The 27719-nt window shown below is 35.3% G+C and overlaps 2 protein-coding genes across 32 annotated transcripts in view; one reads left to right on the top strand and one right to left on the bottom strand.

The window, feature by feature from the left end:
• si:ch211-204c21.1 overlaps positions 1 to 27719 on the top strand; it is a 71041-nt gene that overhangs the window by 39325 nt on the left and 3997 nt on the right. For 2 of the 23 annotated variants that reach the window (XR_012406305.1, XR_012406301.1), the window contains exons 3-17: positions 788 to 936; positions 2057 to 2155; positions 2243 to 2374; positions 2607 to 2690; positions 5641 to 5664; positions 8803 to 8835; positions 9321 to 9383; positions 16612 to 17202; positions 19661 to 19802; positions 20433 to 20501; positions 20739 to 20763; positions 21053 to 21144; positions 21453 to 21563; positions 21872 to 21985; positions 22275 to 22745. Coding sequence is in view for 12 of the 23 variants with exons in the window: in XM_073951366.1 (XP_073807467.1) it covers positions 788 to 936; positions 2057 to 2155; positions 2243 to 2374; positions 2607 to 2690; positions 5641 to 5664; positions 8803 to 8835; positions 9321 to 9383; positions 16612 to 17202; positions 19661 to 19802; positions 20739 to 20763; positions 21053 to 21144; positions 21453 to 21563; positions 21872 to 21972 (1646 nt within the window). In the remaining 11 variants the exon portion in view is untranslated. Of the gene's footprint in view, positions 1 to 787; positions 937 to 2056; positions 2156 to 2242; positions 2375 to 2606; positions 2691 to 5640; positions 5665 to 8802; positions 8836 to 9320; positions 9384 to 14741; positions 14820 to 16611; positions 17646 to 18129; positions 18216 to 19660; positions 19803 to 20432; positions 20764 to 21052; positions 21145 to 21452; positions 21564 to 21871; positions 21986 to 22274; positions 22746 to 27719 lie in introns of those variants that run through there. The other 21 variants (XM_073951368.1, XM_073951367.1, XM_073951366.1 and 18 more) reach the window with 13 other exon arrangements.
• On the bottom strand, positions 22631 to 25444 carry zgc:112966. Of its 9 annotated transcripts, XM_073950333.1 has the most exons (9): positions 25261 to 25429; positions 25002 to 25026; positions 24812 to 24880; positions 24675 to 24728; positions 24257 to 24368; positions 23978 to 24075; positions 23738 to 23883; positions 23195 to 23315; positions 22631 to 23109 (listed from the first exon to the last, which is right to left on the bottom strand). In XM_073950333.1, exons 3-7 carry the CDS (start codon positions 24838 to 24840, stop codon positions 23829 to 23831), a joined length of 348 nt encoding a protein of 115 aa, XP_073806434.1. In that variant the 5' UTR covers positions 24841 to 24880; positions 25002 to 25026; positions 25261 to 25429; the 3' UTR covers positions 22631 to 23109; positions 23195 to 23315; positions 23738 to 23828.

Genomic DNA, 27719 nt, shown 5'->3' with positions numbered 1-27719 from the left:
CTGAGCACTTTATATATATATATATATATATATATATATATATATATATATATATATATATATATATATATATATATATATATATATATATATATATATATATATATATTAGGGATTTCGAGTCATTTGATTTTGATTACCGAAACCTGATCCAATACTTCTACAATATAAAAAAGAATGAAGAAGAGGGAAGAAACAGATCCAGGATGATCCTTATTTGTTATTTAATTCACCTTATTTTAACATTCAACTATTCTGTTAATTAACAGAGCACTTCTGTGAGTTAGCTTGTAAAATCAAGTAATAAATAACATCAATTCTTCAAGCTAATTATTATTATTAAAAGATTTATTGATTAAAATGTGCTTTTATTTATTTATTTATTTATTTATGTTTAAATATTAAATTCTGAGCATAACAAGCTTATAGCCTCAAGCAAAATTACCCAAGTCTTTTTTTGTATCATGCATCTGTTCATGGTGATGTCCATATGTTTGAGGTTTGTTTTGATTGAGCATTTCCGTTAAAGTTGGAGGTCATTTATAAAGCATATGTTCTTGTTGATGTCCATATGTTTGTGGTTCGTTTTGATTTGTATAATATATAAATAAATAAAAGATTTTTTTAAATCCCATGTTTCTCACACAATCACACAGCTGTGTAACACATTAAAGGATTTGTCCTTTAATACATAATATAACCGTGTTATCACTATAAGGGAAAAATGCTCAATTCTCACACTATTCTATGATTCAGATTCAAATCTCTTTTTATCTCCTTTTCCCAGCTGCAGCGAGTCCAGAGAAAACAGATGAGTTTCTCCTAGCCAGGTTCAAAGGTAATGGAGTTCGCTACAAAGCCAAGCTGATCGGTGTAGATGATGTGCCTGAAGCAAGAGGAGACAAAATGAGCCAAGACTCTATGATGAAACTGAAGGTCAGTGACAGGTCTAGCATATTTGGTATACATAATAAGTGACTTTCACTAGCCCAAACAAATGACAGAGAAGTGGGATTTACTTGTATGGAGTCTTTGGCAGAAGCTTCAGAATGTGATTTTTAGACTACTCGTTTTACATTTTAAGAGTACAAGTGCTTTCTGACTTAATTAATAAAATACATTGTTTTCCACAAAAGCAACCCGCGGTGCTGATATATAATTGGCTAACCTGGCATTGGACTGGTTAAACGACCAAAACAAAGACGGCTGTACTGGCACCTAATGCCGAGTTTAGACTGCATGATTTTCAAAGTAGTCGGGTCACACTGCATGACTATCTGGGCTAGCATTTTGTCGCTGCTTTGTTTACACTGCAAGATGGATCGGTGACAGGGGCTTTCACATTGCATGACTTTACAATAGGAAGAATCGTCTGCAACTTCATCTAAACTATGTCTCACAACCAAAAACACATAGTATATCTTTTGTTATTGACTACATAATGAGAAAGAAGCCTTTAATGATGTAGAAAATGTACATATTTGCTCACCTGGGTTGAAAGGGAATTAGCAATTTCTCCTCAACTTTCTTTTTTAACTTTCTGTATAAAACGTCAAAGAGACAAGGGCGCTCCGGTCAAACCTCCTCTAGTTTCTCCTCCATTTCTTGGGTTCAAATAAACTGAAAATGAGCGATTTTACCTTCTCCCTCAACCTCCCGCTTGCTTACAGGTACACACACACAAGTGAATGCTGTGATTTTAGGCATTTTTTGGCGTTTTCCCTAAACTTGTCGGCGAGTCACAATCGGGGCTCAAATCATGCAGGCTGAACTCGGCATAACACACACTTTCAAAGCAGAAGATCTGACTTTAGCACTGTTTTTCAGATAAACAAGAATGCTCACTTGGCATGTTTCTTGAATCTATACTTTAGATAAGTCAAAAAACGTACATACAGCACCTTTACATTTAGAAATTTATCTTACTGAAATGTTAACCGTTAAATTCCAGCAACCACATCTACTGTTTTTAGCGTGAATTTTAAAGGTTTGTTTACAGTATATTTATTTAGGAGGACACTGTCCTAGTTAATCATTCATTTGTGTTTGTTCACAGGGCAAGGCGGTGGCAGCTCGCTCTCAGGGCAAGCACAAGCAGAGAGTCTGGGTGAACATCTCTCTTTCGGGAATCACTGTCACTGATGAGAAAACTGGGGTGTGTGTGTGTTTTATTTTTCTTCTCACTGTCAGTTTAAATGATATATCAACATGCAGTATTCATTGTCACTTTTGTCTTCTCCAGGCAGCAATACTGGAGCATGCAGTAAATAAGATCTCCTTCATAGCCCGGGATGTCACTGACAGCAGAGCTTTCGGCTACGTGTGTGGCGCGGAGGGCCAGCACCAGTTCTTCGCTATTAAAACAGCACAGCAGGTACAGAGAGATTTTTTTTACTTTGCAAATCTCTTTACTCCTTCACACACTCCTGCCTTAGGCACACACAGATGCTCACATTCCCTCTCTGTGTAGATCTGTTACACATTTTTCCCAGAAGTGCGTTTTTCTACAAGCATACCCACAAAAACACATTCCTGCCGCTCACAAACATTCACCCATAAACCTGCAGGAGACACGCTTTTAACACGCTGCTTGTGTTTTCACTCAGGCGGAGCCTCTTGTCATTGACCTGAAGGATCTTTTCCAGTTAATCTTCAATATGAAGAAAAAAGAAGTCGAGGGGTCGAAGAAGGTGCGAGACATAAACGATTTTTTTAAATCCATCTAGACTGTGCACACACATACCTGTAATGTTCTGTTAATGCTTAAAATTTCAACAAATGCCAAGTTCAGATTGCAGGATTTTCAAAGTGGTGTTGTCACGGATGTTCTCACACAGCATGACTATCTGGAATGCTGTGTTTACACCGCAAGATGGATCAGCGACAGGGGGTTTCACACTGAATGACTTTAAAATAGGAAGAATCCGCAACAACTTTGTTACGGCACACAAACTACATCTCACGACCAAACACACAAGAAGTGATATGGAAACATTGTGCGGTCACATAGTATATCTTTTGTTATAAAATACATTATAAGAAAGAAGCCTTTAGTGGGATAAAAATTTTACTTATTTTGCTCTCCTGGCTTTTGAAAAGAATAAGCAATTTCTCCTCAACTTTTTTCTGATTCAACCCAGTTGTGGTATTCTTCAGATGAGACGTCAAACAGACACGGCTGCTTCTGCTAAATTTACCATATTTTTTTCTCCGTTTTTTGGGTCCAAATAAACTGAAAATGAACCATTTTAACTTCTCCCTTAACCTCACGCTAGCCTGCAGGTACCCATACTAGTGGATGCTGCTCTCTCATTGGCTGTAGGTGATCGTCAATGTTATTTTCAATCAGACAGCATTTCACACTACGGATTTTGAATCGCTGACAGCTCCAAATATTTAGCATGCCAAATATCTGACGGATGTCTGTGACTCATCTGCAATTATCTCAGATCATGTCTTTGATAGTTCACACTGTGTGGTTGTTACTCATGTGAACGAGTACCGATTGGCCTGTGATTTCAGACACTTGTCAGATTTCTCAAAATCTGTCGGCAAGTTAAAATCGGAGCTAAAGTCATGCAGTCTGAACTCGGCATAAGTATGCTGCCACTTAGAAAATTATGGTTGGCATGATTTTTTTGAAGGAATTTTTTTTTAAAATTAATTTCAAGGTGACACTAAAACATATCAGTGATTTTATTGATAAAAGGTAACAGTAAGACAAATGAATAATTTCATTAATAAAGGGTAACACTAAAGAAAATGAATTTAAAGTAAGAAGTTTTTAAACTTTATGTTAATCAAAAAGCCCTAAAATATGTTTCCATAAAAATGTGTTAGCATTGATAACCATGACAATATTTCTCAATCAGCAAATCAGCTACTAAGAATGATTTCTAAAGGCATTTGTGACACTGAAGGCTGGAGTAATGATGATAAAAATTCGCCATTGAATCCCATAAATTTAAAATAGAAAAATAAATTTGATAATATTTTACAGCGTTAGTTTTAATGTAATTTTGATTTTTAAAAATGCTGTCTTGGTGAATAAAGGAGACTTATTTTACAACTGTATGCTCTTATCATCCTCAAACTATGTAAAGTATATCTACCATCATAAGCTGAATTACATTTTTAGAAGACTATTGCTGCATCCCAATTCGCATACTTATACTACGCCCTAAAAGTATGTACTTTTTTGTGAAGGAAATATATATAGTTTTGGGTGTGTAACAGAAGAGTATGCAAGCTTTGGGACATACTACTTCCTCTTTAACAGATTGTTGTGTTGCTTACCCATGAGCCCTGTCAATCATCTACACATTATCCACATTTCTGTCATGTTTAATTTCCTACCTTATTGATAGGCCCACAAGGAATCTGCGTGCGCAGGATTCCGCAGATTTTTAGCCTATCATTAATTCTATTTATTTTCTTGAGTAAATGTGTGCAAATCTATATTTATTCAGTTTTTAAATTAATTACAGTAATATTACAATAAAAATGTTCATCTGATTTATGTACAATGCCGTTTGTAAAGTAATATTTTCTGTCTTTTAGTAGAGATATTACATGAGAGACTTGCTTTGTTTACCAAATAAAGTGAATCTTATTGGATTTGCGTTTTAAACATTAAATAAAAGTTAATAAGATATTATTTTTTATTTCACATATTAAGGTTTTAGTTATACTCCCAAAATAATTCCGCAGAAATCCGCAGATTTTTACCAAAATTCTCTGCAGAAATAGCAAAAAACGTCCGCAGATTCCGTCTGGCCCTACTTATTGGGGAAGCAGCAGCAGGATAATCTGCCATTCACAAGTATTTCATGCAGAGAAATCTTCTCAGGTCTTTGGATAACTCTGCATTTAGCCTTTAATATCCAAACACGTCTTTATATAAGTTCAGTATTGTTGTCGCAGATGAAATATAACAGAAAACAGTATAAATATTATGTATGTATGATTAAAACTGTCATACAAACATCTTTCCCGAAGCCTCTCTACTTTACATTTAGTCTTGCACGTCCACTATGTGTGTAGTTCATCTACACTTTTCACCCGTGATTGTAGTTCTAATCAAATTCCCGTCCAACCCACAATGTACTGTGGGCAATATCAGCGGTTAGAGTATGGATGCTTCTACACTTACATTTTTTTACCGGAATTTGTAAATCATCCAGGAACCTTTGGCATACTCTTATACTACGATTTGGGACTAACTCTATTTTCAAATGATACTTAGGACGGATAATATGCGAATTGGGACACAGCATCTATGTCACAGGTATCAAATTCAGTTGCTAGAGAGAGCTGCAGCTCTGCACAGTTAAGTTCCAACCCTAATTAAACACACCTGATCAAACTAACTGAGTCCTTCAGGCTTGTTTGAAACCTACAGGTAAGTATGTTGGAGTTGGGTTGGAACTAAATTGTGCAGGGATGTGGCCCCCCTGGAACTGAATTTGACAGCCCTGCTTTATGTGAATTAATCCACATTAGTGCTTGTCTAAAGTGTTATTATCTCACAGACATTACATGTGGACTGTAAACATTACGTCTAGTTTATTATGGATAAATGTCACAGTTTTTGTCACAGTTTTTGTCTGCTTTACTAATCAGATCTTGTGTTCTCTTTAGGATGAAAATAATAAAGTGGTGGAGGTAAGTACTGAGATATTACTTGAAATATTTGTTATATATTAATATCATTCTGTATATTTGAATGACTTTATTTTTAAAATCCTCTTGTTACATGTACTTACTAATAGCAATAAATCAAACAAAACTACACGCAACTAACCATAAAATCCAGATAATATTTACATATAGAGCTGGGGTCTGTTCTTCGTACGTGGATTACTCAATTAGCTGGATTTGGTTATTGATGATTTGACACGATCCAGGATCGTTTCGTTCTTCAAAACTCATCTGAGACTTGTTGTCATAGCAACAGTTCTGGTAGCTCAAACCTGCTAGGGAGCAGGCTCATTTCATATAAACAGTATTATATCGGGTCAGTTCAAGCAAAGATAATACTGAAAGTATGTACCAAATGCTGATATTTTCTTACAGTAGTGATTATATACACTTGGGATGATAGTAAATATATATTTTTAACTATACTGTATATATAAAGTTAAAATATATATATTAAAGGGGTGGTCCAGAATGCTATTTTTAAGGCTTGGTTGTGTTAATAAGATGCAAAGCAATGTGTGCTCATGTTTAACTTGAAGGAAATCGTGTTATTTTTTCATAAATCTGACTTTGATTATACACAGCTACTCAGCTAACATGAAAACGACTGTCATATTTCCTAGTTTCTCTAAAAGGCCCACCCTCAAGTGACTCTGATTGGTCATCATCATAATATGCTGTGATTCGCCGATCGGCTCCACGTCACGCCCTGACAAGCACGCGCGTTTTGTGTAAACAGTCAGTCAGTCAGTCAGTCAACACGTGTCTGTAACGAGTGAAAATGGGATGCGGCTCCTTTAACTGTTTCTGTGCCTTTTAGTGTGTTTATGCGTGTATACGATGAAGTATCTGTAACACGAGAAGCGCATGTGCGCGGGAGAGATTTTTATTGTTCTTTTTCTCTCATGCTCGGATTAAGTTATTTTCTATGGTGACAGAATAAAGCACAAGATGTGAGATGAGACCTTTGTGAGCCTGGATTGATTTGTTTTTGATGTTACACTCCAGTTGGGAAATCATTGCTGTATTTTTTTTAAATCAACGCGTTACAGGACGTCTTTCATGCATATGCGGAATATGCCTGTGTAAGTAACATGAATCGTTCACATATCTTTTGCGACTTTATTGTCCGAGTTGTAAAACGCATAGCAAAGCTGCCTATAGAGAGAAACTCTGCCGTCTCCCACAGAGAGACGCAGGTGCTGGCCAAGAGTGCGTGTATGTGTATGTGTGTGTGTGCGTTTACAGCCGTTTGATAAATATGGATTTGTAACGTTAGCTAAGTCGTTAGCGGTTACCATAATTTCCCGTTGTTTACATCTTTGCTACAACACACCGTTAAAGTTAGACACTGTACATGTCATGATCAATTTTAACAAATAAAAACACTTACAGGTCATGACTCAGAGTTCACAGCGTCTCCTTGCTCCATCTTTGAGGAGATTTTAACTGAATCCAGCACTGAACTGGGAGAGATTCTGGAAGCTGTGTTTTGTCAAATCATGCTTGCTATGTATTTTATAGTTCTCTGGAACATAATTAATATTGAACTGTAAGCACTTCTGTGTTTGGGTCGTGTCATTTGGAAGCCCAACAACAGAAACAGAACAGCTCTGTGGAAACAGCAGGATGGCATTTCTCTCTCTGCAGTAACGTTACAGCGCCTATAGCCACGGCCTTTACCTGCGCAGTGTGGGATGCGCAATAACGAACTTTTGTGATCTCACAGGGGGCGGAAGTATTTTTTGTAGTCCCCAAAATTCGTTAATTGTAGGCGTTGCTAAGCTAACTCTGTACAAATCAAGGTCTCCCTTTGCATTAAACTTTGAATATTTTACATTCAGAGATGCTGTTTATGTTCACACAGCTACATTACACATCAACTGAAGTTTAAAATATAATATCGTAGTGGACCACCCCTTTAATAAAACTTACGCAATCTGCACTCCGAAATAAAAGCACAAAGGCTGGCACCTGGTGATTCAAAAAGAACATTTATTGATATGAACTTTTTACCTACAAACGCGTACATGCACAATATTCCACTTTTTTTTTTTTTTAAAAAAAGGACAATAATTTATGCAGTCATGCACGTGTTTTGACCGCAAATATGCCGATGATCTGATGCTTCGCAAGAGTTGCTGACACCTTTAGCGATATCAAATGCTTTTTTGATGCAAAATCAATTTATACAGTTTCTCCTTACGCCGATTAACACTACTTGAGAAGGCTACTATAATAAAGAAAATCTTCTCTAAATGTAGAACTAAATACATTGATATGCAGTAAACAGATGATGAAAACAGTTGACAAATGAAAGTGTAAAGCCTGCAGCTCAAAAACAGAGGTGGAAAGCTATTGCGTGTCATATGAAAAAAAACGTTTACTAGTAATTTGATGTAATTTTGCTCACATGAATTATTGAATATTAATTAGATGACGTCACTACGCTGCTGTGCCATCAGCATATCATTGCCATGCTGATCATGATTTCGAGGATCGATAGATCTGTCCTTCACAACACACGCAGAGATCTCAGATCAGTTCATCCAGACATTTTAATCTGATTCACAAACTTGTTTGAAGAACTAAATTAGCAGGAGATCAGTTATCAAGATTTAAAGATCCTGTATCTGCCAAATCATCTTAGATCATTTAAGCGAGGTACAAAGAACAGATTCCTAAAGTTTTTTTGTGGAAATTGGTCAAAATAACGAAGATTTTCATTTGTTGTAATTGAAAATTAAGGTTATTGCATCAAGTATTTATCTCTTAAAGGGATAGTACACCCAAAAATTTAAATTTCCTTATCATTCTGTAGTAAAACTGTTTTTCTATTAATGGGGAAAATTATTAAGGTAGTCTTTTGTGTTCAACAGAAGAACGAAACTGTTCTTTTTTTTGTGTAGATTAAATAAATCATCAGAAGTTTCATATTTGTGTAAACTAGCCCTTTAAATCTTATGAAGTTAAAAAAATACTATAAAACTGCATGCAACAATGGCATTAATCAAAAGCTGTAGAGTTATACTGTAACAAGAGCAAATTAAAATAAAGTCTATCCACATATAATCACAGTCTTTTTCAATCCTACCTCAACAGAACGGCAGCGAAGGCTCGCACAATGACAGAAAAGTGAGTATTATTTATTGTGGTGTGGTTTAAATTCACCAAATGCTCCGGCAAATACTGCAGCAGAGCAGCGAGAGGCTTGTTTTGTATTAGCGTCCTCTAACCTGAAGCCAGTGTTAGTTGTGTCTCTCTGGCCCAGTTCCTAAAGCCCCCCGCTGAGTTGTCTTCATGCTGTTGCTCACCATTTGTACCCTGCACCTAAACTAGTCTCCTCGGGGGGTGAAAGCTAATGAAGTTAGCAGACAGGAAATAACAGAGACACATAACATAGCAGCTCTCTCTCCATTCCTTTCACTCACAGTCTATGAACACACCAAAACAACGCCATTCTCCTCATTCTCTCCGCTGCTCATTTCCTCCTATTCATCTGGCTGAAGCATGAATGGCTCTTCTCTTAGGTGTTTTGGTTACTCTGACTCTGTTTGGCTTCCAGAATCTGGTCTGAATGTTGTTGTTTTTTTTTTGTTTTTGTTGATGCTGTGTTGCAGGGCGTTGAACAGCTGGACTTGTTTGGAGACATGTCGACCCCACCAGACTTAAACTCTCCCTCGGTAAGTAACTGTTGGGCAAGAATGAGTCACACGTGTTGATGCAGAAATACACACATTCTGACAGAATGAGACACTCTTTTTCCACATGTTGCTTATTAATGGTTTGTTTGGACGACCGCTTTATTAAGGGAATAGTTCACCCAAAATATTGGTTTCTTTCTTCTATCGAACACAAAGTTAGATATTTTGAAGAATGCTAAGGAAAAAAAGCCATTGACTTCCATAGTATGGTTTGTTTCTCCTATGGTGTCAATAGCTGCACATTCTAACGTTCATCAGAATATCTTGTGTTGTGTTCAACAGAAGATTAAAACTCATTATAGTGAATAAATAGTGATGAAAGGTTAATTTTTGGGTAAACTATTCCTTTAATGCAGGAAATATACATTGATATTTTTGTTAGTTCTAACTATGCAAATCTGCACACCAGCTTATTTACTAACACAAGACATTACGCCATTGGACAGAGACTAGTGGCGTTCAGACGACTCTCATATCCTGTTATAGTCCTTGTTTAGTCTCTGGTGCTTGATTGACCTCAAATGCAGAAAATACCGTCACGGGGAGTTGAAGGCCTGGGCTTCGGCCAACCAAAACAACAAGCACTAAAACCTCAACAAGGCTCAGTTGTTTGTAGACGCTGCTCTGTGGAGGAGCTTTATAGCCATATGAGGCCATTTCGTGCAGGGCGATGAATTCTGAAGTCTTTTAAAGTGTTAAAGGCACAGTATGTATGATTATTTACTATCAACAACAACAAAACTTTAAAGCAGTCTTTGCTATTTTACTGACTTAACATACATACATGCATATATTATCCCAAATGTTTGGAAGAATGTTTTAATATAGAGAAATAATACATTTTTATAGTGACAAGACATATTCATACGGTAAAAGAAAATTTGACAGCACTTTATCATTTATAAATTTAAATACCTTCCACCTTAAATGTTTTTGCATACCGACAATGTCAGAAAATATGAGGTACTGTTTCTGGGTATATTGAACAAAATGAACATTTGACATCCATGTCTAACTCTATCAAGCCTCTTCAGCTGCTCCAGAACGCAGAAGCACGAGTGGTCTTTAATGAACCTAAAAGAGCACATGTCACTCCGCTGCTCATCCGTTTGCACTGGCTGCCAGTTGCTGCTCGCATCAAATTCAAAGCTCTGATGTTTGCCTACAAAGCGACTTCTGGCTTTGCTCCTTCTTATCTGCTCTCAGTTCTGCAGATCTATGTGCCCTGCAGAAACTTGCGTTCTGTGAATGAACGTCGCCTCGTGGTTCCATCCCAAAGAGGGAAGAAATCACTTTCCCGAACGCTCACGTTCAATCTGCCCAGTTGGTGGAATAAACTCCCAAACTGCATCAGAACGGCAGAGTCACTCGCTGTTTACAAGAAACGACTAAAAACTGAACTATTTAGTCTCCACTTTACTTCCTAATCTGCAATTGCCTCTCTGGATATCACACTAACTGTACTCAAAAAAAAAAAAAAAAAAAAAATTTACTAATACTTTCCTTCTTAGACTTTACAGACCTGAAACTTGCCTACAGCACTTATTCATTGTTGCTCTTATAGTTGTGTAAATTGCTTCCTTGTCCTCGTTTGTAAGTGGCTTTGGATAAAAGCGTCTGCTAAATGACTAAATGTAAATGTAAATGTCTTCCGTTATTCTGATTTAAAAAATGCTTAACAGTAAAATTTGTGTTGTATCTTACATAAGATTGCTTTGATTTTATTTGTAATTAGATATTTATTTGGTAATACCCAAACTTTCCTCCAATCAATATTTTGAATAAACTCAGACCAATAGAAAATAACATATGGTTTACTAACCAATGGACTAAATGCACAGCTAGAGTTTTAAAAGGCAATAATAAACATCCAGTGAAAGCTTAAAGCGACTATTTTCAATTCCACAAGGTTGTTTTAACAGCATTGATGTTGTAATGTAATTACAATACATTCAGTTAAATAGACTTAAGCATTCATTTAGTTGTTCAAGCGCAAAACGAGATGAAACCACAACATTGTAACCACTAGTGCCGTCAGTAGCAAGAGGTTAGCACAGAAATCCTATTGAAAATACTGGGATAAAATAAACGGTCGTATTTTAAAGACATGGCAGGGGGAAATGAAATTTAATGCAGTGCTTCTTGTCCAATATGAGACCCACACTGTTAAAAATTGTCCCGTTAAAAAACAGGAAAATACTGGCAGCTGCAGTTGCCAGCAATGTACTGTTATTTTACAGTATGTTGTTGTAAAAATACATGGACTACATTGATTTACACAATACTCAAGTGAACTCATTTTGCTCACTGAAAGCAACTGCCTCAACTTGGTCAACTGCTGAATGAGTTTATGAAGTAATGTGCTATATATGCTTAGAAGCATACTTATAATGATAACTTATTTTAGTTAATTAAAAAAGTTTGGTTTAACTCTAATGTCTTATTTTTCACAACAGCACACATACATGTAAATCTGGAATCACCAGAGAGATTCTGACTGCATCAGCAACTAAACAGCCGCTGTCTTTAAATAGAGAAACATGCAGAATAACATCAGCAGTTCATTGTTCATCTTTAACTGATACACTGGCTCTACTCTCCTCCACAACGGTGACACACAGAAGAAATTAGCTTCAGGTTTTACAGTAAAATACTGTTTTTTCCTTGATTTAACGGTAATCTACTGGCAGCTGTGGTTGCCAGCAATATACTGTTTTTTAACAGTCTACTTCCGTTGTGTAAATTAACAGTATATTACTGTTAAAATACATTTTTACACTGTGTTTTTACCTCTCACACCTTTAACCCTTTAAACCCCAGAGCATATACTTCAGTTTTTATTGAAGTGTCCACACTACTGAGTGTTCAAGAAACATGTAGCAAAGCTGAAGTAAATTCATTAATTAACTGACTAATTAAATGATAATTGAGGATTAACAATGAACAAATGAAGAAATACTGAAGGAAAAAACAAGAACAGAACATACAAAACTTTAGTCACAGCTTTATAATGAAATAACCTGAAGAACAACAAATGATTAAATCATTTAAATGATCAGCGGATGATTAAACAACTCTACAAACATCATCACCAGCTACACTTATTACTTAATACATGTATTTTTGTATAACATCTACTAAAGTTCTTCTTGAGAAAAAGTTAAAGTTTTACGTCACCATCATGGAGAACAGAGTTTGCTTTAGTTGGGCTCTTAGCCCTGACATTTATATATCTTAGCTGCTGCAATTGTTAAGAATTTTGCTTAAAAAGCTCCTTTGTTGTGGCAAGCCAGCCAAAAACCTAAATCTGAAAAAGTAAGATCTGGTGATGTTCAAGTTGTTATTAAATGGCAGAGTCTGTTCTCATTTAGTATAATAAAATTTACTGCTCCCATTCAATGGTAAATCTATTGTTTTACATTATGTATATATATGGCAATGATTTCTGGAAGTTTTAAGAATATCTTGGACAATAACACTGCTCTATGGTGTCTATCGCACTCAAAGAGACATCAATAATCAGCAGATGAACCTCAATAATGGTGACGACTAACAAAATTAACAGTTTAACTCACAAACAGGCAACTGAAAGTCTAAACATAAACAACAGCAGAATCAAACACAAGTAAAGAAAACTCTTAGACCGTTATACAACATTTTTTTATACCGCAATGCATGCTGGGATATTTGTACCATGCCACTCCCAGCATGCATTGCGGCATGAAACATTTGAGATGTTACCATTGTTGAGATACAAGGTCAGATTCATGAGGTCTGAGTGTGTATTTGTCATAACTGGACTGTTTTTGTATGTTATTTCTTAACTGTTAAGTAATTACGGAGGTATCTTTCTGTTTTCACTTCTCATTAATTTAATTAATACCTGTAACTAAACATAAAATCTATTGCATGAGACCCTTCTTCCAAATTTATACCAAAATATTTATCAGAACTAATTTCAGACAAATATATTTCTCTATTTATTGACTTTCCAACTTGACTGATATAATACAAGCATTTTGTTAACTCTTTATTATAGTGATTGGAGAGTCTGAATTAATCAGTTCAAGGGTGAAGAGCCCAACTAAACCAGCCCCTCACTCCATTACGGTGACACAAAAAACACCTTAATTTCTGTTGGATCTCAATGTGAATAGTATGGAAGTCAAATCAGTCAGTAATAAGTGTGTCTGCTGTTGTTTGTGGAGTTGTTTAATGATCCTCTGCTGAGACTGAAGCTGTTTTATTTTATTTGATTTTATTTAATGTTGTAACTCAAGTCACTGTTTGTGTTTCTTGTTTATTTTCTTCAGTAATTGTAATTATTAACAGCAGGTGTTCATCAGTGTCTGAATTCACTCATTAGTGTTCATTAAAACAGTCAGGTGAACTATATTAGTTAACTAGTGTATGAAATAGTGAACAAGGACACAAAGCGTGATTTCAAACACAGACTTCAAAACATCGAATCTGAACTCTGTTAGCTCACAGTTTTCTGCAGTTGGTTACTTTCTCGAAAACAAAAATGTTACCCAGAAAGCACTGTTTTTAACAGAATATTACTGTTTTAGTGAAAAAACATTATTTTACCGTAGAATCTGACTGTTTTTTAACAGCAATTTTTTACAGTGCACTTTATGCTGTAATTCTAACAGGCAGTGAAGATTGCTGAAATCAAATCTTAAACGTGACAATTTTGTAATGGAATGACAGTTCACAGGAAGCCCCTGGGCTGCCTGGCTAAAAAAATTAAACCTCTGTGTGCATATAGCCCATTATTTTTGAAATAGTTGATGTTCTTATTATTATTCTTTTTGCTAAATGAAAAAAAAAAACTTTGCCACAGAAAGTATCAGCAGGGTAAAGAAAAGTTGCATTCTATGAATATGAAAGACCTCAATTTGTGACACGAAATATGTCCTTGTGTTGCCATGCTAATGACGTAGCATACTCTTGATGTCCGTTTTGGTTTTATAGAAAACACCAAAGAGTCTTTGAAAAGACCAAAGAGACTGCTCAAAGCTGCCAGGAGAACAGAAAACAGTGGACAGTAGCAAAATAGAAGCTTCATCAGCATTTACTTGTGTTCTCATTCCACGTCGATGGCTTTCAGCTTGACTCTTCCATCATAATAAGTTTAAAATACATTAGCACATACATGAAATGTAATAAAGACCACAACTCCTATGATTCCACACTCAGTCATGGCGTTGTCAAACTATCCCTTTGTTGTGAACACACGTCCTCTAGTGGCCAACATTAAATATTGTGCCTTTAAACAGAGCTTCAGCAGAAAGCATGAATCAAATAATTAGTGTTTACTTGAATTGTTAACGTTTTACAAGTGGTGTTGATGCAGAGTTTGTTTTGTTCCTCTAACTAAACATTGCAATGACTGTGAGAGAGCAAGTTCAGGTAATGTGTGCATATGTTGTGAAGTTCATTCATTTCTAGTCATTCATTATTCCACCCATGCTTTGTTGCTAGCATATATGCGGAGAATTGAGAGGTATAAGGGACAAATTTGTACCAATAAAATGCTTAAGTATGTGAATATCTTTAGATTTTATCATTTAAAAGGGTTTAAATTTTATATTTATCAGATAAATTGGCTGCAATACCAAACAATTCCACTAGATGTCTACAGCTCCATTGCTGTCCATGAAGATGCACTTATTTTCATTCATGGTTTGAGTTTTTCCTTGTTTTTCACAATATTTATGACGTGTAATTGGTCATCATATGGCAGTATTTAATTTGATTTCAACCTGGTTGAATTTGTATTATATTTGCAAAGTGATTATACCGTTTTTTTTCTTCTTTTAAATAGAACAAACACTCAAAAAAAGTTTGCTTTTTTTACACTACTTATTCAAAATAAGCTAAATCAACACAATTCCTGAGTTTTTTGGACGACCTAATCGTATGTTCAATCCACTTAAATTTGTAAGCCAGCTAAATTTTTTTTAATGTTGTCGCAACACAAATTGATTGTGTGGAACCCTTTTTTTTTTTTTTTTTTGCAGTAAATGTGTCCTTACAGAAATCTGATATATGGTCATAAATTAACCTAAATTAAAGAAAAATATAAAGTATAGTACACAATTACATTTGTAATTGTAATAGTTAAAATATATATGTAAATGTAAATTTTTGCAATATTTTGAAACATTCTGTATGGTGTATGACGTATATGTTTATGTATGAAATCCAAAATTTGGATTGTATAAAACTTGTATGTCATATATTTGCTTATTAATTTGCATATTGCATTATATCAGGTTTCTATATGGAAAATGTTTTGTACTTTTCATAATATGAACAGCAGTTTTTAATGATTTTGTATAACTTTACATGTGCACCAGTATTTTAAAGTACAGATCTGAACTTATTAACTCCAATAAGAACTTTGTTTAAACATTTAATTGCTCTCGCTTTGAGATACTTAATAAAAATCTTCACATATGAAATCACATTAAAGCTAGAGTCTTTAAGCCAGGGGTGTCTAGTCCTATCCATTGAGGGCCAGGCATACATGTGATTAAAATCTACTGGACAGTGGCTCTCCAGTCTGGACACCACAGTTTCAAGCTTTCAACCGATGTATATACAGTGTTTTGATTGCTTTAGAGTTACTCTAAAAGAACTAATTGATGAAAAACATTGTTCTCAAATGTTGAAATGACTAAAATAAACAACATACTGTATACTTTTAATACAAATTGCAACTGTTTTCTCTTAAAAACAGAATAAATCAGGATCACATGCTGTAGATAGGAAAGCTGGCAGCCCATATTGTTTGCATTTATGATTTAAAGGGATAGTTCACAAAAAAAAGCATGCCATCATTCACTGATTTTCCACTTGCTCCAGACCTGTTTGAGTTTCTAAAGAATGTTAAAAAAACAGCCATTGACCACCACAGTATATTTGTTCTTAATATGGATGTCAAAGGTTGTTTTTTCCAGCATTCCTCAGAATATCTGGTATTGTGTTTCGAAGAAGGAACAAATTCATAAAGGTTTAAAAGAAATTTAATTTCAGTTTCTGAATGAACTATCCCTTTAACTACACAACATCTACACATGGAACAAGCTGACCATACTTCATGCATGATTACATCTTTATACACAAAATATACATCGTGTTTATTTTTTTACATAAGCTTATCATTGATCCTCCTCTTTCCCTCTTCTCTTCCAACTAGTCAGAGGACATCCTACTGATGGATCTGTCCACCGAGATAGACAGCAATCAGAACTGCGTTAAAGGAAACCCGTTCACCTCGTCTTGTGTCTCCAGAGCCCAGTCCAGCCTCACGCCTGAGAACCCCTTCACCTCTCAGCTCAGCTTCTTCCCCACCCCGATCCATGACCCGTTCAGCGACGACCCATTTTACAAAAAAAGCGACGACCAATCGATCCGGGATGACCCCGCCAACCACAGCCCTAATAGCTTGTTCAATGGTGGCCCTAAAAATGGTGACTCGGACTATTTGGGCCAGCAGTTTGACCAGCTCTCCAACAGAACGGTCATTCAGGCCCTCAGTAATGGCCAGTGGCCGGTAGACGGCAGAGCTGGAGAAACCACTAACTGGACTCAAAACACCGTCCCGGTTCAAGAGCAGAATGGACATGGGAACGGGATGCCAAATCCGTTTGTGGAGAAGATGCAGAATGGAGTGAAGCATGAGAACGGAGGGACTGAAGAGTCGCATGTCCATCAGGCCAAGGATTCTGTCATTATTTGCCCTCCACCACTCAATATGAAGGCTGGAAGAGGCAGGAGGAGTGTAAAGGTGAGGTGGCAATCAATCGTGATATGCCTCTTTCATGTTCTAATGTCTTTTTACTGCTTTCTTACTTTAAAACCTGCTTATCAGTTTATAGGAACACTCCACTTTTTTGAAAATAGGCTCATTTTACTACTTACTTAGAGTTATACAATTGATTTTCACCATTTTTTTATTATTGGTTCCCAGGTTCTGCTGATTACATTTTCTGAATTTTCATTGCCGCACTTATGCCAATTGTAATCGTGTAATTCTTTTGGAATTAAGTGAGCTCCAACTTGGCCACAAGCTGGTCCAGTTTTATTATTTTTAAATCCATTTAGCAGATCTCCTGGTCTAGCAGGAGCACGTTTAGCTTAGCATAAATCATTGAATCTGATTAGACCATTAGCATTTCACTCAAATAAGAGAAAGTTTTTATAGTTTTTCTATTTAAAGCTTTACAACATGTTCTAAAACCAAAAGAAAATTAAGAGTCAATATTTTCTAGGAACTCTACTCTTATTTTGGCATCAAGGAACTTTGCTGTTATACCTAGGGCTACAGCAGGCACAATGATTTACACCAGTTCTGAATCTGTATAGTAACAATTTTTTGAGCAAGATGCTAATGGTCTAATTCTATTCAGTGATTTATGCTAAGCTAAGCTAAAAGAACTCCTGTCAGACAATGTGACATGAAATTATGAAATTTAGTCTACTTTCAAAAAAAGTGTTCCTTTAAGACAGGGGTGTCCACACTCAGTCCTGGAGGGCCGGTGTCTTGCAAAGTTTAGTTCCAACCCCAATCAGACACACCTGAGCTGGCTAATCGAGCTCTAACTAGGCTTTCTAGAATCTAGAAGCATCCTTGCAGGTGTGTTGAAGCAAATTGGAGATTAAATCTTCAGGACACCGGCCCCTCAGGACCGAGTTTGGACACCCCTGCTTTAAGATCTCTAATTTTATTATACCTGACACCACTTTTTGGTAATGTTGTTTGCCTGAATTTTTAATGCTTCAGTGAGTTGTGCTTGTAAGGTAAGAATTTATTTTTCCACCACATTAGGCTACATGTGTTTGTGTGGATGTATATATACAGTATGCATGAAATGTCTCATTTTTTTATGTCTAGATTTCTGATCTATAGTTATGTGTTTTAGAAAAAATAAAAATATTTGTTTTATTCTTTATAGAATTTTTTTTGTCATTTAAAGCAATATTTTAACAATAACAGTATAATACAACTTTAAATTAATTTCTTTACAATGATTAATTTAGTTGTTTATTTTATTTTTTTTTAATAATGACTCTCATTCATTCTTAACTTGTTTTATCAATATTTTACATACCAAAACTTATTTTTTGGGATAGCAGATATTAAAGGACTCTTATTCAAAGGACTTAAAAATATTAATTAATTGTAGTCAGCAAGACATATTCAAGATATAATCAAATTTATTATGATCACTTATATTTATTTATTGCTTATTTACATAAACATATTTTTTACACTGCTGTATTATTTAAAACATTAAAGTAGACACTTAAGCCAATTTTTATGAAAATATTTTTTTAAGATAATTGATTTATATTGCAACGAAAGACAGTGTAATAATTTAAATGTTATGTAATGTGCTCTTATATGGTGTATATATTGTTTGTCATTGGCAGAGTTTTGTTTCTTGTTTTTTACTAGAAAAACTATAACATTGTAAAAAAATATATTCCATTTTTAGAATAACTGTAATGGAAACTTGATTTTAAGCAGTTAATACTCCATCTTGACTGTCACATCTTAAACACTGATAATTTTCCTGTGAAAACTTTTGGTTTTTTGATGAATAGAAAAAAATCTGCATTGATTTGAAATAGAAATACATTTACAGTCACGATCAGAATTATTAGCCCTCTTTTGATTTTTATTATTTTTTCTATTTTAAATATTTCCCAAATTATGTTTAACAGAGCAAGGAAATTTGTTTTATTTTGGCTAGAATAAAAGCAGTTTTTAATTTTTTAAACACCATTTTAAGGTCAAAATTATTAGCCCCTTTAAGCAATATAATTTTTCGATAGTCTACAGAACAAACCATCATTATGCAATTACTTGCCCAATTCCCCTAACATGCCTAGTTAACCTAATTAACCTAGTTAAGCCTTTAAATGTGACTTTAAGCTGTATAGAAGTGTCTTGAAAAATATCTAATCAAATATTATCTACTGTCATCATGACAAAGATAAAATAAATCAGTTATTAGAGATGAGTTATTACAACTATTATGTTTAAAAATGTGTTGAAAAAAATGTGTTAAAAATGTACTCTCTGTTAAAAAGAAATTGGAGAAAAAAAATCAACAGAGGGGCCAATAATTCAGGGGGGCTAATAATTCTGATTGCAACTGTATACATTATTATCATTATTTGTTCCCTGTTCTGTATATGTAGGTTGTGAACTTGTGTAACTCTTTTTATCTCTTTTATAGTCTCCTTCAAATGAAAACCTTGGAATGGCTTCATTTGTTTCAGCAGAGCAGTCTGAATCTCCACCTCCTCCACCTGAGAGCTGCTCCGTCAGCAGTCTGTTCAGCAGGAGCCCTTCCTCCACAGACACACTCACAGATCTGGGTGAGAAACTCCACACAATTAACAAATAACCTGACATTTGTGAGCTTCTATTAAAAGCTTTGTCAAAATGTCAGTGATTCTTATTCAAATGAAAGTCAAGTGAGAGTCTGAAAGGAGTGTTGTTTTGTTTATATATTGCTTTTGCTCCAGCAGTATGGAATGATTTTTGTGCCAATAAGAATGAACGTAACTTTATAAAACTGAACGTAACTTTCCAAGAAACGATCAAAAATATGGCACTGCAAAAGAAGAAAATCACAATGAAAACGAAAAAATGAACTCAGTCGAACGAATTTAACATGTTCTTCAAATATGCTTTATTCTTTGTTAATGATTTTCAAACAATCGTTTTCGCGAATCATGGATTTTGAATGCGTTGCCACAGCTTTCGCTTACGCTTCGCAAATTTTCGTTTGCTGTTTTGGCACAAACTTCTCGTGGGGGCGGGCTTAACAGCGATCTACTCTGATTGGCTAATGAGATTTTGATGGACAGTTGCTCTCTAACCTGGAAGCACAGACGGTGACGTCAGTGGAGCGCATATCAAAAAGTTGTTGCGGTGTGCAATACGTCGTGCCTTATGTTAAGTATTATTGTTAGTATTTTACCTACGGTCGGCTCTTTCTAAAGATGGCCTCCCGGGAGAGACACGGAGCGGCATCATCTTCCACCTCATCTTGTCCCTCAGGGCAGCTTGAAGTAAGTTCGTGTTGCTAAAGTAACGTTTATCAATAACATCAATCAAAGTTTTATTCATGTACAGTGTGCAACAGTTCTGGCTTTATTTAACACTTTTATTGTTTAAATGTTGTGTTTAGAAACGTTATACATTTTTGGTTTATTGTGTAAAAACGTTTAATGTATATCAAGATACAGTGTATATATATCAATATAAAATAGATATTGCCTTCTTTTCTTTTAATGCTACTTGGTCAGGACCAAAGACAAGTCACTTTTCCAGGTAGGCACTGAATGATTGCATATAAATTCTAAAGCTTACAGATCTACAGGAGCTACTCTGAAAATCAGTGGCTGCTGTCAACTGTTTGGTTTGCAACATTCTTAAAAATATCTTCTTTAATGATCAGCAGAAGAGAGAAATCTAGGACAAGGCTTAAGTCTTGTCTGAGAAACTGGGCAAAATAGATATGTGATACTGCTTGCAACACTGGTCTGTACAATGTATGTTTAAAGTGATTTTTTTTTTAAATATATATTTAATTGTTTCTCCTGAACCCCTTATTTTATAGATCCTATACCTTGATGCTGCTGAAAACAACAAGGCATCAATTGCTTTCTTGTTTGTCCTGGAGGGTGTTCACAAACATGGGTAGCCTTCAAGGTAAGAACACTGTTAATACGTGTCGTTTATGTAATATCTTAAAGTCTTTTTTAGAGTCAACATCTTAACTACATGTTGTGTGATATCAGTGTGTGGTACTATATTTGCACAAAGCAAATTATGTGTTATGATATATTGAATTCTTCACAAATGTGAGTTATGGTATTTTTAAATCTTGCAGTGTTCTGTCTTTACGAAAAGTGACCTATGTTTATACATTTTCAAAGCTAATGACTTTAATATACAGTTGCAAATATTTCTTTGAATGAAACCTAACTTTGAATGAATATTCCCTAAATCTTTTCCAGAGTACTTGGTGACCAGGGAGTTGAAAACGTGGACATTGCGCGTTGCATGTTCTCAGTACGAGGAACTGGTCGAGGTAGCTTCAATGCCGGAAAAAGCGTTCACAATCAAAGGTGCTATTTTAAGTTATTTTTGTTGGGGTCCAACAACCACTAGCTTGGTAACATTTTTTCGAACATGTTAATGTGTGGCATTACATTATACCATAGTCTGTTTGCTGTTTTGTAAGCATACTAAACAAAAATCTTTTTTTTTTTTTTTTTAAATTGAGCGCCTGTGGTGTGATGTTTGGTCAGCTGTCACTTCAAAATATTATGAAATCCTGCATGCAATGGTAGATGGAGTGCTTGATTTATCAAATGAATTACACCTCTTTTGTGTGCACTACACAATTCTTCCATGGCTGAAATCTGACCTGAAGTGCTTCATTATGAGCTGGAACAACCATCCTATCATAACCGAAAGATATCTTTTACCAAATCAGCTTTGAAACATAGGAAAGTTGCAGACACCAGTGATTGAGCCAGAAGTAGAGGTATTCTTTATTCATCTCTAAAATTCTTAATTTTATCACCCTTATTTCTTAAAGATTTAAAATTATTTTTGTGTGGATCTTAAGGTATTTAATGTAATGTCTTTATTATAACAAAAGCGCTTCAGAAGCATGGTAGCAGACTTCTTTGTAAATGTGCCTAACTTAATCACTTGTGATGGGTATAAATTGAAAACACATCTTAATACCAGATTTGAACATAAAAAGTTATTGACATTATTTCAAAAGAGCTGAAAACTTTCACCTACTTAATGTTTCTTTGATTTTGCAGACATTGGAGCGTTTGTGTCAACAGCAAACTGATACTGACCCAGAAGATGGTGTGGTGGTTCCAGAGATCCAATGCCCTATATCTAAACAGAGCCTTGCTGTTCTGCAGAGATTTTTTGATGCCTTGACATCATCATTGAATAACTGAGAGCTCTACTGTATGTCCAGTCACTTGATATTATTCAAAGACTGCTTTAAAATTTCACCTCTAACAAGGAAAACATACAAAAACACATGTAGTTCCATCAGAAATTGAATTTACAGGAATACACATGGAACATTTAGGCAAAACTAACTTCATAATGTTGTGCAAATTTAAAACCTTGCCAAGAAAAACTTACAAAAACACATGTAGTTCCATCAGAAATTTAATTCACAAGAATACACATGTAATGTTTATGTAAAACTAATGTCATAGCAATGTTTTGAAATCTTATAAGCCACTCTTTCAAAAATAAAACAAATGACAAAGTATAGTGTCTCTCTCTTGTTTCAAAAGCTCCAAGTCCAATTAAAAGGACAAAGAAGTGTATTAACAAATCTGTTCTAAACCCTGTAAAAGTAAGCTCCCTATTGCACTGCAATTCTCATGTTTTCTTTAAATTGATTTAAACTTGTTGAATGTGCAGTGGGAAATGTGATTGTCTGGGTCCATGCACTGTCCACAGGGTAGCAAATTCTGTGGTCTGGCATACGTTCCATGCATGTATGGTCAAATAGAACAGTGATTTTAAAAGCTTGTCTTTCTGAAAGAAGCAAATGCACGTGTGCTTGACCAGACAGCCACTGCATTACTTTTGACACACAAAGTGCCTCCTCATCCTCAGGATCTCCATCTAGGGCAGTAAATATACATTATGTATTTAAGCTCTAAAAATAGGCATCTGCCTTTCAAACGTTTTGGAATAACAACAAACTTACCTTCGAGTTCCATAAGAAAATCCTGGAAGTTATTCAAGATTTGCATTTCTTTGCTGTGCTTTAGAGTGCCACTCTCACTCATTTTGGGGTCAAGATGTGATACGATGTATTGAGAGTCCACCTGGAAAAACAAGAAAGATGACAAGGTAAGTTAAGAGGGGGAAAAAAAGACATCATCTAAAGAGCATTCTGTATGCAGCACACAAAAATTTTCTCTAACACAGTGGTTCTCAATTCCAGTTTTGCAAACCCACTGCACATTTTGTATGTTTCTTTCATCTGACACACTTGGTTTAGTTCACAGAGTGGTCTTATAACAAGCTCATGACCTGAATCAGGTGCGTTAAAAAAAAAATACAAATTGTGCTGGGCTGTGTTTTCCAAAAGTATTACAAAACCAAGTTGATCATAGCTCCATTGGTAACATTGGTTCTACTATCAACTTACAATGCTTTTGGGAAACGCAGCCCAGAGCAGTTGGCCCCCAAGACCTGAAATGAGAACCACTGCTTCAACATTTTTTACAAAAGTTATGCACCTCACCTGATCATTGCCACCTTCAAAAACAAAGTGGCTACGGCAAACTTCTTTGTTCTTCTCCATGATATCCACTAGACGGTAAAGTTGGAGACCCTCACGGAGCTGTTGAAGCATACGAGTCCGTCGAGCAGCGGCATGCATTGCAATTGCTTTTTATAGAACAGAAACAAACATTGTTTTACAATCTCATTATTAAACTCACATTGTTTAGAATATAGACTTAAGGAATGCATAACATGATACCTCTTTATATTCTCCTTGTTTTGCTCATTTATAGGGCCAGTGTAGCCACAGCTCATTATTTGATCACTGTATTTCGACAGGTCTGAAGTCTCCTCGATCTAGACAGAATTGAAGATTTTCTTGAAACATTTATAAAAGGTACATGGCAATAGAAATAAACTACAGAATTACAAATTGTTTTCAGATATACCAATTTAATCAGTGGTGAAAATGCCATGTTATTATCCCATTATTATTATTATTATCAATAAATTCCATGTTATTAGTATCATTATCCACCTTGATGTTTTCAAGGTTTCCACTTGGAAGGTAATTGTAACACCATTCTTGTAAATATCGTGGAGCTGGACCACCTTGTGTGAGACTTACGGCAAATATTTCCCCAGCAACTCTATAACAATAACAAGAAAATTGTGAAATACAATTTCTACAGTCAGCAAGTACATTTTCAACTCATTGTAGGAGCCATTTCAATTCTTTGTTATTTGTGTTGTATGGCACTAGAGAGTGTAATACAACAACTAAGCTAAGATAATGTTAAAAAAACACCTTTATTATTTATCTACAGAAAAAAAGGTACTTAAACTTTGCAGACAAACAGGACACTTTGCCTCTGTTGATTAAAAAGCATGTAATGATGTAAAATACACATTAAAAGAAGTAAGAATAATGTAAAGCCAAGCAACTAGGTGATTACCTTTTCTTCAGTAGCAGGAGATAAATCGGGTGAATCAGGAGGTAGATTGGACAGCTAGAAATAGACAAAACATTTGACATATTTTCACATGAATCTTACAGAATACTCATTAGGTTTATTTAAACAATTTATCTTACCTCTGGTTCTGAGTCTGAAAGTTTCTCATATTCAGCAGTGTTGCATTCCTTCACGTGCAGAGCAAGAATCTGTAGTGGCATAGATTTAAAGCATTTCTTACATTCAGCTTTAGGCATCTGAGAGAACTCTTGGGCATCAGATAAGCTTTCTGTAAGCTTTAGAATTTATATGCAATCATTCAGTGCCTACCTGGAAAAGTGACTTGTCTTTGGTCCTGACCAAGTAGCATTAAAAGAAAAGGCAATATCTATTTTATATTGATATATATACACTGTATCTTGATATACATTAAACGTTTTTACACAATAAACCAAAAATGTATAACGTTTCTAAACACAACATTTAAACAATAAAAGTGTTAAATAAAGCCAGAACTGTTGCACACTGTACATGAATAAAACTTTGATTGATGTTATTGATAAACGTTACTTTAGCAACACGAACTTACTTCAAGCTGCCCTGAGGGACAAGATGAGGTGGAAGATGATGCCGCTCCGTGTCTCTCCCGGGAGGCCATCTTTAGAAAGAGCCGACCGTAGGTAAAATACTAACAATAATACTTAACATAAGGCACGACGTATTGCACACCGCAACAACTTTTTGATATGCGCTCCACTGACGTCACCGTCTGTGCTTCCAGGTTAGAGAGCAACTGTCCATCAAAATCTCATTAGCCAATCAGAGTAGATCGCTGTTAAGCCCGCCCCCACGAGAAGTTTGTGCCAAAACAGCAAACGAAAATTTGCGAAGCGTAAGCGAAAGCTGTGGCAACGCATTCAAAATCCATGATTCGCGAAAACGATTGTTTGAAAATCATTAACAAAGAATAAAGCATATTTGAAGAACATGTTAAATTCGTTCGACTGAGTTCATTTTTTCGTTTTCATTGTGATTTTCTTCTTTTGCAGTGCCTTATTTTTGATCGTTTCTTGGAAAGTTACGTTCAGTTTTATAAAGTTACGTTCATTCTTATTGGCACAAAAATCATCCCATACAGCAGTAGAGCATCACACTAGTAAGGTCAAAGGTCATTGGTTCAATTCACAGTAAATACTTTGATACATTACGAATACATAAACTGATGTGATTTTTGAAGGCATCTTGGTAGTTGTTGTCATCATCACGGTAAAAATCTGTGATAAATGCATAGAAAGTTTAAAGGAATACTCTACCTTTTTTAGCTTAGCATTAAACATTGAAATGTAATGTAATATAATGCTTGTATTTATATAGCACATTTATTGTGTATGGCCATACACCCAAAGTGCTTCACAATCAAAAAGAGGGGTCTTTTCACACCACCACCAGTGTGCAGCATCCACTTAGATGATGCAACGGCAGCCACAGAACAACGGCGCGAGTGCGCTCACCACAATCTAGCTATAGTGACAGAGCCAATTCGGTGGATGGGGATGATTGGGAGGCCATGATGGATAAGGGCTGATAGAGGGAATTCGGCCAGGACACCGGGGTTACATCCTGACTGTTTACGAGAAGTGCTATGGTCTCATAGGACTCGTACAGAGCGCAGGTTGAGTGCCCCCTCACTAAGACCACTTCCAACAGCAACCTAGTTTTCCTTGGTCTTGGAATGCAGGGTGATATGGCTGTGGCATCAAATTGGATTAGACTATTAGCATCTCGCTCAAAAATAATTTAATTATTTAATTTTAATTATTTAAAGCTTAACCTTACTGTAGTTATTCTGTATCTATGCTAAGCTATGCTAAACTAAAAGTGACAATTTACACTTATGAATAGAGACTTTGTCAAAAATAGTAAGTCAATATACACTAAATAAAATATTACTCATTTTAATTATAATACTAATATTACTATGAAAATGTTTAATAAACTGGTTTCATACTATTTAAAACATTTAGTAAGATTTTTGAATTAATTAGGTTTTTTTTAAATATCTCCTGTTCATCATAACTGGATTTATTTATTGAAAAATATAATAAAACAGTAATATTGCGAAATGTTACAGTTTTGTAAAAAATAAAAAACCTTTTTGTTGTGCTAAATAAAACCTTGTGCTTTCTAATACTTAATAAACCAGAATACTTTAAAATTAAATGCAGTAAAAGTTCATAAACATTTATTGAAAGTATCTTCACAGTATCTGCCACAACATCATTCGTCATGCAGTATAAATCCGACAAGAAATAACTAAGTATTAAGTATCCATTCGCTTTAAAAGGAAAGTTAAACGTTAATGTATTGTAGTACAACATTAACAAAAAGTAGATGATATGGTGAATAGTTTTGTGCTTTAACACAAGTGAATATAACTTAGGCCCTTTGAAACATATAAAAATATCTCTTTGAGTCAGAAGTATGCTTCATTTGACTCCTGTCTGAAAGGGGACTTGCTATATATAGTAAAAGAAGTCTCTGATTTCCAGAGTGTGTGGGCTCTATTTTGACGATCCAGGCGCAAAATCCAAAGCGCAGGGCGCAAAAGCATTAAGGGCGTGTCAGAATCCACTTTTGCTATTTTAAGGACGGAAAAGTCCACTTTATACTGTGGTGCATGGTCTAACAGGGTCGAGCTCATTCTCTTAATGAGTTATTGGTGTGTTTTGAGAATAAACCAATCAGAGTCTCATCTCTCATTCCCTTTAAGAGTCAGTTGCGTTGCGCCATAGCGCATTTGCTATTTACATGACAGACTTTGTAAGTGGAAAAACTGAACACTTCACTAGAGAGAAATGAGTTAAACAGAGCATCTACAGCGTGAGAATGAGGGAATGAGCCTCCTCATTCTTTACTTTCACATTCACTCTCTTCCCTAGATAAGGAAAGGTGTATGCACAGACATCCATTAGCCTACATAATTAATTTAGTTTGTTAAAGATTTGTTTCAAAACTATTTGTAAATTCAGTTCTAATCTCCAGCAAACA

The sequence above is a fragment of the Danio rerio genome, chromosome 5 (assembly GCF_049306965.1).
Source record: "Danio rerio strain Tuebingen ecotype United States chromosome 5, GRCz12tu, whole genome shotgun sequence".
NCBI lineage: Eukaryota > Metazoa > Chordata > Actinopteri > Cypriniformes > Danionidae > Danio > Danio rerio.
This window is presented reverse-complemented; position numbering and strand designations above follow the sequence as displayed.

Bases quoted from the DNA above. Each gene is read 5' to 3' on its own strand.
- zgc:112966 (XM_073950331.1), bottom strand. From the start codon at position 23,875: ATGCATGCCGCTGCTCGACGGACTCGTATGCTTCAACAGCTCCGTGAG. The intron at 23,316-23,737 runs GTGAGGTGCATA...TTGTTTTTCCAG, and splicing joins TTGAAGGTGGCAATGATCAG to GTGGACTCTCAATACATCGT. The intron at 23,110-23,194 runs GTAAGTTTGTTG...TTACTGCCCTAG, and splicing joins TTTTCTTATGGAACTCGAAG to ATGGAGATCCTGAGGATGAG.